Raw genomic sequence first — 9,681 nt, forward strand, 5'->3', positions numbered from 1 at the left:
ATTGCAATGTTTTATCTCATCATTGGCCACGATTACATGATATTTTTTAATTCAGAATTAGTTATTCCGAATGAAATCATTCAGAATTAAAGTGTTCTGCTGCGTGTTTACATTTAAATAATAATTCTGATTTGAGGTTTACATGGAATTTTGCCTTATTTAATTCTGCTTTAGGTCTGGGGGTTGGGAAGGCTCTGATTGGACGGGAGGAGAATGTGACGTATCACGTTTATCAGGAGAAACGCACATTATTACAGCAGTACGAGGACGCATTTACTCCATCTCCAGGTCCTAGTGCCAGTCGTCCAGAGAAGCCTGTTCCATTTACCGTGTTTACCGAGGTCTGTGTGTGTTTAATGTCTACATGTTTATGTGTCCATCCATCTTATCTTTTCATTATATCTACGTCTTTGAAAGCTCTTATTAATAAATAGTCTAGGCGGCCATCACTGTGTCATCACAAGCACGTCATTGAGCATGCTCAGAACGACCAGAATTCACTTAAAGGGGAATTAAGTGTTTAGAGGAATTTTCTAACTCAGAATTAAAATCGGAATAAACCAGCCACCTAATTCAGATTTAAGTTTAATTCAGAATTCAATTAGCATTAGGAATTAAGTGTTTACATGGTTAGTTTAAAGAGGAATTCACTTTTATTTATTTATTTTTATTTATGAAAGGTTCAAGGGTGTTTTACACATTAACAGTCATGTTTACATATATTAAAAAAACAGTAATAAAAAAAAAACATGACATGACTTATTTAAAACACTTTACTCTCCATATACCCTTCCCTTGTTTTTCCAATTTTTGAGTCTTTTACTTTAATAAATATTTACAATTGAGGAGTGTGCACACGACATACAAATAGATACTGAGACATTTCAGCAACAAATTGTTTACACATTTATATTTAAAATAGCTTACTTTCATTTTGACCAAAGCTGGGTAAACCTTTCTGTTTGTAATCTGAGGGAGAATGTGATTTTGTCCATGATATAAATGTCATTGTTTTCCCACTCTTCAGGAATTCACTTTTATTCTGTTTTAAAGAGGAATTAAAGCTCCCATGTAAACGTGGCCATTCAGACTTTTTATCTCCAAACCTTCCGTGTCTTGTTTAACTGGTTTTACTGCTAATTTGTCCAAATGTTAATGAATGAACGAACAAAGTGTGTCATTAATATTCTCAGTAATAATAAAGCTACAGTAAGGAGTCAAAGTGCTTACTCAGCATTAGTTCTCACTAATGTGGCACTAATGTATCTCCATACAGACGTAGAGTTGGTTTCTTCAGCCAAAGTCGATACGTGGTCGGTACTCGAGGACCATCGGGTAGGTCTGAGGAAGAGCAAACATCATCATCACCACCATCATCATCATCATCACCATCATCACCATCATAGGGGTGGGCGATATGGGAAAAATATTGAATCTTGATTTTTTCTTTGTAAAATCAAAATCACAATTTTTTTCATTCAAATCATTCTCTCACGCACGCACGCACGCACGCACACGCACACGCACACACACTTACGTTCTCTCCATGCAGCCTCCATCTGGTCATGTAAATGAACTCCAGCGTATGATCTCGACCCATAATTTCACCGTTACACAGAACGTCCAACTGTGGAGAATAAATGCGGAGAAAATTAAGAGCTGACCAACTATTTCAGCCTTTATTTTACCGTATATAATGTACATATTTACATAAGTATTATATATATATAATTATCTAGAATAAATAATTTCTAAATAATATTCATAATAAACATACACATACTGTATAAATCAATAATATTTATATCAAAATAAGTTTCATCCATGGAAATATTTTTTGGTTTTATTTAATTTAATTTATTGTTTTTATGAATACATTTGTATATGTCACAATTTTCTAACTCATGGTCTGGGGGCCAAATCCGGCCCATGGGAGAAAGTAAAAATGACAGAGAAAACATGAATCATTGTGTAAATGAAAGTCAACAATATCTGCAGGTTCTCACACTGTTTATATCACATGACTGCAGTCAGTTTTTATGGTAAACTGTTGAAAAAACTCAAAATTCTTACAAAAACCTTTGATTTTCCTCAAATTATTACAAAAGTTTTTATTTAATTAAATAGAAATCAGTCACAAAATCTAGAAAATGTAAAGTGTAGATCCTGTTTGGAATGATATCTGTCACTTATTGCTTGGATATTGTCGGTTTCTTACATATTTTTCTATTTAATGCATACGTAGATTTTGAAATTTTCCCGCCTAAAATCCGTGGCCCACTTATCAAACTGCTCCGTATTTGGCCCCTGAACTAAAATGAGTTTGACTCCCCTGGTTTATATTAAAACAATTAATTTAACTATTAGTTTTAGGTAAAATAAATAAATAAATAAATGTGCTTTATTTTAAAACTTCCTCCACTCTATGATAGAAAGGGTGATTGTTTTCATCTTCTCTGATCTTTATTGTGTAGCTAATTCTAACACTTTGATGTCTGCTAAAAGCTAACAGCTAACTCACCTCGTACGAACTCGGCAGCTTCAGTTTCAGACTCAGAAACTTCTTAATCGTCCCAACGGTGACTCGACTAGAGCAGCGGATAAACTTCTTTATCAGATCCTAGAAATAGATCAAAGTCACATAGATCAAAGACACATAGATCAGAGTAAAACAGGAACTCCATGCCAGCAACCATTTCATCATGTTTGGGCTAGCTTAGCACGTATCAGCGCTGGCTGATCAGGCTAAAGGGGCATGGCTACCCACCGTAACGTTGCTCTCTGCTGACGGCCCAGCACTGTGCAGACAGTCCAGACAAACGGCGATCTGAGGGTCGTTCCTGTGGAAGTCGTCGTGGTCGCTGACGTCGTCATGGAGAACAAACCTCTGACAGCTCAGAGACTCTGTAGAGGAGGAGGAGGTTACAGGTTCTCACTCTCACTAATGTCTGAACCTTAAGTTAATGTCACCAGGTAACATTGATGTTGATGTTCACCACAGAAACAAAGTTACCTTGGCCGTTTTCTTTGGGCTGGTTCCTCCTCCAGAACTCCTGCTCCTGGTGCTCTTCTTCTAGTGTGGATAACCAGATGAAACAAGGATATGTTAGCGTTAGCATTAGCACTGGATCTATTCACTTAAACGCACGCACGCGCACACACACTTTCTCTGAGTCCAGGCACCAGTTTGAAGATTATCTCCTCCAGCGTGTTGTCCAACCTGAGGAGGAAGAGGAGAAAAGCTGCTTCAGGACTAACCAAAGACAAACATAAAAACCAGGATGGGCGTGTCCAAAGGAGCTGTGGACCAATAGAAATGCTGTGTCTCACCTGAGCATCTCCAGAGGGTTGGTCTCATGGACTTGGATTCCACATTTAGGACAGTCGTTGCTCTCCTCAAAGTGCTGCACAATGCAGCTCTTACAGACTGGAGACACAGGCAGCGTTAGCATGTGATGCTAATGCTAGGCTAATGATATTGCTAGGTTAATGTTAATGCTAGGTTGAAGCTAATGCTAGGCTAATGCTATTGCTAGGTTACTGTCAATGTTAGGCTAATGTTAATGCTATTACTAGGGTAATGCTGGGTTAAAGCTAATGCTAGGCTAATGCTGGGTTAAAGCTAATGCTAGGTAGGTCAATCAATGTTAATGCTGATACTTGGTTAATGCTATTGAAAGGCTAAATTGTGTCAATGCTAATTCCAGGTTAATGCTATTACTAGGCTAATAATATTGCGAGGTTATTGCTATTGCTAGGTTAATGCTAACGGTAGGTTATTGTTTTAGCTAGGGTGATGTTAATGCTCGGTTAATGCTAATGCTTGGTTAATGTTAATGAGGCTAATGTTAATGAATAAAAGTTATAAATAATGAATAATATATTTTAAAAATTCAAGAAGAGCAAGATTAACTTTTTTTAAACAGAATTAATATCTAAATGATATACATTCTTTATTTTTTATTTATTTATCTGTGGAATCTGTTACTGTTTTAAGATCATGTTACTTTTGTTCATTTATTTTTCATGATGAAAATATTTTTGATTGACTCTGTGTGTGTGTGTGTCTCACAGGTGTGTGTGTGTGTGTGTCTCACAGGTGTGTGTGTGTGTGTGTGTGTGTGTGTGTGTGTGTGTCTCACAGGTGTGCAGGCACTCGGTGACCGTGGTGGGTTTGATCAGGTAGCCTCTGCACAGGTAGCAGGTGATGAAGTGGTTAAAGTCTCTGACTAGGTGAGTCGTGCCTGTAGCAGCCATCACTCAGACTCTAGTCCACCTCCTACTGCATGAAATCCTGCTCCATCTTTAGCTTTAGTCACTGGTTCTGCTTCACAAACATCTCACACTCTCCCAGTGTCAACGATGGACGATTCTCCTTCTGCCATTTTAGTCCCCACGCAGTCTGATGAAGGACTTCATCTTTGGAGAGCCTGTAAACACAACATCTATGTAATAGATCTATAGATCTGTGACTGAGGACAGGAACATACATTATGTATTTACACACACTGTGTGTGTGTGTGTGTGTAGCTTTAATTTAAGTCAAATGAGGAAATGACGTCATCTCAAGTGTGCGATGACATAACTTTGCTAAGTGCGTGTCAGGTGTTGGAACACACACACACACACACTACAGGAAGGATGTTTCGGTGCGCAGCTGCTAAACTGGACGCGCGCACGCTCACATGCACGCACCGCTGGTCTCGCTCTCATCCCACAGGGCGCGTCACCGCCTACGTCATCTATAAACAACAGTAGCGGAAGCGCGGGTCACGGCTGCGTGGAGCGCGCGTGGCGTAGTTCGTTATTCCAGGGCGCACGCGCCCTCGTGTCCAGTGGTGTTAAAAGTTGAAAAAGCGTGACGTCACGGCCCGTGGCCGCGCGTCGTTTCCGCGATGAGAGAGGCGGCCAGCCGCGTGCACGGAGGCGCACGAGGAGGACGAAGCGGCGTCAAAGTTTGGCGTCACGCGCGCGCGCGAGAAGCGACTGAAACAAGCCACTCACCTTCCGCACGCGCCGCCGCCACGCACTTTCCTTCCACCGGGTCCTCGTCCGGGTTCGGCTCCGCTCGGCTCGGCTCGGCTCGTGCAGCAGCTCAGCCTCAGACTAGTGGGCGGGGCGGGGGGAGGCGTGGCGGGGGGGTGGGTTGGACTGGAAGTCACAGCCGTTGTGTAACACGCACGAGCATTGTTCGTGTGTTTTATTGAAACCATCAAAATATCCAAAAGTAACTATTCATTACTTAACGAATGTATGCCTCATTATTTAATTTACTTTATTTTATTTATTAGACTCATTTACATTTTATTCATTTGGTTGGTTTCTGTCTAATCTTTATGGATTTATTTGTTTTTACAATTTTTTATTTGTTGCTTCTTTTAGTTTGTTTAATATTCTACTTATTTAGGTATTTAGTTTATTATTTTTAATCTAAATAAATTGTTTGTCAGTGACAGTAACTGAGATTTAAGTGGAGCTGAAACGTGAGATCACGTCATCTATAAACTCAGCCCAGCAACTGTTTCATTTTTATCTCTTCATTTATTTCAATCCCGTGTACGTCACACTTCAACTATTGTGACACACACACACACACACACACACACACACACCATGTCTCACAAAGACATCAGCACTAAAACAGGAGCGTCCTCCTCACGTTAATACAGGATCTATGGTGACAGTGAGGCCCCGCCCCCTCACTTACAGTCTTGTATGCTGCTAGCTCTAGTAATTACACACAAATGACACAAAATGCCAGGAAAGATAAAGTGACGAAGACACAAAAATACAACAAAAAGAGACACATTGACACTAAATAATAACTTCATACAGACACATTTACACCAAATAGACAAAAAATGACAACAAAAGGACAAGATGGAGAAACGGCCAGTGAACGCCTTAAAATGGCAAAGCAGAGCTGGACCGTTGAGTAGTGACTACTTAGTCCTGTGAGTGAAACTGTCATCTCTCTCAGAACCAACAGGAAACCACACAGATGAGCTTTGCTTTTAAAATGACTCAGAACAACGTGCACCAACACACACGTTTCTCACGCTCAGAGAAACTTTTCTGATGCAAACGACTGAAGCATCAATATTTAAAACAGACAATGCAGCAGATTCATCAGTTACTGCTTTCACTGGGATTCACACTGTTTACTCATCTTATTTTATCTTTTTAATTTCATCTCATTTTTTTGTCTCATTGCGTATCATTACATTTGAACTAATCTAGTTTCTTATTTTATGGTGTGTATCCTATCTCATCTCATTTTATCTAATCCATTTTATCTCATATCTCATCTAATCTTAAATAATCTCATCCCTACTTCATCTAATTTGATGTCATCTTATCTCATATCATCTTATATTAGAAAAATAAAACATTTTAACAGGAGGCTTAATCAATATGGGTCTTAAGGGCGTATATAAGGGTGTGTATAAGGGTGTATATAAGGGCATATATAAGGGTGTGTGTAAGGGCGTATATAAGGGTGTGTATAAGGGCATATATAAGGGTGTGTGTAAGGGCGTATATAAGGGTGTGTATAAGGGCATATATAAGGGTGTGTATAAGGGCATATATAAGGGTGTGTATAAGGGCATATATAAGGGTGTGTATAAGGGCGTATATAAGGGTGTGTATAAGGGCATATATAAGGGTGTATATAAGGGCGTATATAAGGGTGTATATAAGGGCGTATATAAGGGTGTGTATAAGGGCATATATAAGGGTGTATATAAGGGCGTATATAAGGGTGTATATAAGGGTGTGTATAAGGGCATATATAAGGGTGTGTGTAAGGGCGTATATAAGGGTGTGTATAAGGGCATATATAAGGGTGTGTATAAGGGCATATATAAGGGTGTGTATAAGGGCATATATAAGGGTGTGTATAAGGGCATATATAAGGGTGTATATAAGGGCGTATATAAGGGTGTATATAAGGGCGTATATAAGGGTGTGTATAAGGGCATATATAAGGGTGTATATAAGGGCGTATATAAGGGTGTGTATAAGGGCATATATAAGGGTGTATATAAGGGTGTGTATAAGGGCGTATATAAGGGTGTGTATAAGGGCATATATAAGGGTGTATATAAGGGTGTGTATAAGGGTGTGTATAAGGGCGTATATAAGGGTGTGTATAAGGGCATATATAAGGGTGTATATAAGGGTGTGTATAAGGGCATATATAAGGGTGTATATAAGGGTGTGTATAAGGGCATATATAAGGGTGTGTATAAGGGTGTATATAAGGGTGTGTATAAGGGTGTGTATAAGGGCATATATAAGGGCATATATAAGGGTGTATATAAGGGTGTGTATAAGGGTGTGTATAAGGGCATATATAAGGGTGTGTATAAGGGTGTGTATAAGGGCATATATAAGGGCATATATAAGGGTGTATATAAGGGTGTGTATAAGGGTGTGTATAAGGGCATATATAAGGGTGTGTATAAGGGTGTATATAAGGGTGTGTATAAGGGTGTGTATAAGGGCATATATAAGGGTTTATATAGGGGACATGAGGCTGCTGTTGAGTATTGACTAGTTAGCTGAAGCGTTTGAACATGTGTTGATGTGGTAGCAGTGACACCACCGAAGAAGAGATTAGATTAATTAGATGAGATTTATCAGCATCTAAATGTAGAATCATCAGCTGCTGTAAACACAGCTCATCTTTCCTCATCTTAATCCCACTTTTATTTTGGAGGGGCAGCGTTTGATTCCCGCTGTGTAACGCTGACACTGAGCTGGTGCCCAACAACACGCCCAGTTAACCATCCCCGTTTGGAATGTTGTTCCTCAGCTGCTGTTCAGAGGGACGCCATCCAACCAACATCCAACGGACGTTTGGCAGCACCGGAAATATATTAGGGTCAGATTCAGGAGAGATTATCAACATTACTGACATTATTACTTGCTGACGGAGTGGGAGGAGCTTCAAACAACACCCGGGCTAGAGGAACCAATGGGAGAGTAAAACAAAAAATACAGAAAATCTAACATTTTCACCTGAAACATTCATCAAAAATTGTGGAAAATCGAAAAAAACCCAAAAAAATTATAACTTTATTTAGCCACAATCCTGAAGAACGCCAAATATTGAAGAAAAAAATCAATTATTTAAGGGCGGAATAAAAATATTGCTTAAAAAAAGGGGAAAAAATGATAACAAATTTAATTTTAAATCAACAAATGTTTATTTTGAATCATCATTCATGAGTTAATATTAGATATTTCCATCAACAGGTTATTATTAATATTATTTTGTATTATATATTATAGTTATTTATATCATTTCATAATATATATCTATTTATTGGTATTGAGCGTGGTACTTCCAGTTCTGGATCAGGTTCATGACGTCACTTTGTCGCAGTTTGTTTGGGTTTAAGGTCGTTATTAAAAACGTCTTTGTACTGATAAAAGTTATTTAAGTTAATATTTTATTGTTTGTTAAAATTATTCCCGTGACCTTAAACTTTCTTTAAATTGCGGGTCACAGAGTCCACTTCCTCCTCCCTCTCTATGAACGGTGCGCGGCGGCTGTGCTGACCATAGACATATATATAAAGGCTAGATGTCTCGTCCACGCTGTCGGCCATCTTGTCCAGGTCAGATCGCTCACTCATAATATCGTGGAGTAGTGGTGCATGGACTTTTTAAATAACAATAACTTCAGATAGGTACAATGAACACACACACACACACACACACACACACGTCAAATCAATATAAGTCGCTAAAACTCGGTGTACAGAATGGTAACAGGAGTCATATGTATACTTTTATTATAGGATTATTACTAATATGATAAAATAATTTGAATTATTTCATGTTTAGTTAAAACAATAATTCAAAATACTGTATTGTAGTAATATTTTATAAATGTGACATTTATTTGCAATAAAAAATACGTACAATACACATCAATAAATAGTGCACGTGTAAATCCCAGAACTAGACTCTACTGGAGGTAAACACATGGAGGATAGACATAAGAAATGATCCAAAAAACAAAGTGGAATTAATAAATGATGTAATTACATAAGGATACTCCATGTGATACTTTTAGAATAACTACATTAAAATATGTCCAAAAGAAATATTCATTGATTGATTAAACAAACAAAGCGTTGTGTCAACAACAATTTATCAATTGTGTTGTGTCAGCATCACTGTCCCTTTGTAACAGGACCTGTACTGTAAATACTTCCACTAAGTAACTAATGATTATCCTAAATATAGTCATACTATTTTAATATGTTACATGTGAAAAGTGATCCCACAGGCTCTGGTTCTAACAGAACGCTGATTACAGCATCCGTAGCTGCACAAATGTCTGAAATCTTCACTTTAATCTTCACTCAGTAATTTGTTAAAGGAAACTTAACGTAAGATGTTTTTTAACAAACTTTTTTAATAAGTTAAATCAGGTTTTCTCAGCCTTAAACAACTATGCTGCATGATTAAGTTGTTTTTTTAAGTCAAAATCTGCAATTTTGACATTTGAAAACATGCAGAATTGTAGCCACGTTAATAACATTTGTAAGAAAACAAACCATATGTAAATCTGTCCAGATTTTAGTGAGATTAAAGTATTTACGTTGAGCAGATCACTCACCTTCACTCTGGTTCCACACACTCTGTCAGAGAGCTGCCCGGGGC

General features: G+C 38.2%; 1 protein-coding gene across 2 annotated transcripts; it reads right to left on the reverse strand.

Moving 5' to 3' along the window:
* Window positions 1-651: 651 nt before the first annotated feature.
* On the reverse strand, window positions 652-5,131 carry LOC114476708 (polycomb group RING finger protein 5-B-like). 2 transcript variants are annotated; one of them, XM_028468560.1, is made up of 9 exons: window positions 5,005-5,131; window positions 4,143-4,430; window positions 3,331-3,427; window positions 3,165-3,220; window positions 3,014-3,070; window positions 2,768-2,904; window positions 2,522-2,620; window positions 1,538-1,627; window positions 652-1,341 (listed from the first exon to the last, which is right to left on the reverse strand). In XM_028468560.1, the coding sequence occupies exons 2-9, from the start codon at window positions 4,255-4,257 to the stop codon at window positions 1,294-1,296; spliced, it is 699 nt and encodes a 232-aa protein (XP_028324361.1). In that variant the 5' UTR covers window positions 4,258-4,430; window positions 5,005-5,131; the 3' UTR covers window positions 652-1,293. The 2 variants fall into 2 exon arrangements, with proteins under 2 accessions (XP_028324361.1, XP_028324360.1); XM_028468559.1 differs by having other exon boundaries at window positions 3,014-3,073.
* Between the last annotated feature and the right edge of the window lie 4,550 nt (window positions 5,132-9,681).

The sequence above is a fragment of the Gouania willdenowi genome, chromosome 15 (assembly GCF_900634775.1).
Source record: "Gouania willdenowi chromosome 15, fGouWil2.1, whole genome shotgun sequence".
NCBI classification, from domain to species: domain Eukaryota; kingdom Metazoa; phylum Chordata; class Actinopteri; order Blenniiformes; family Gobiesocidae; genus Gouania; species Gouania willdenowi.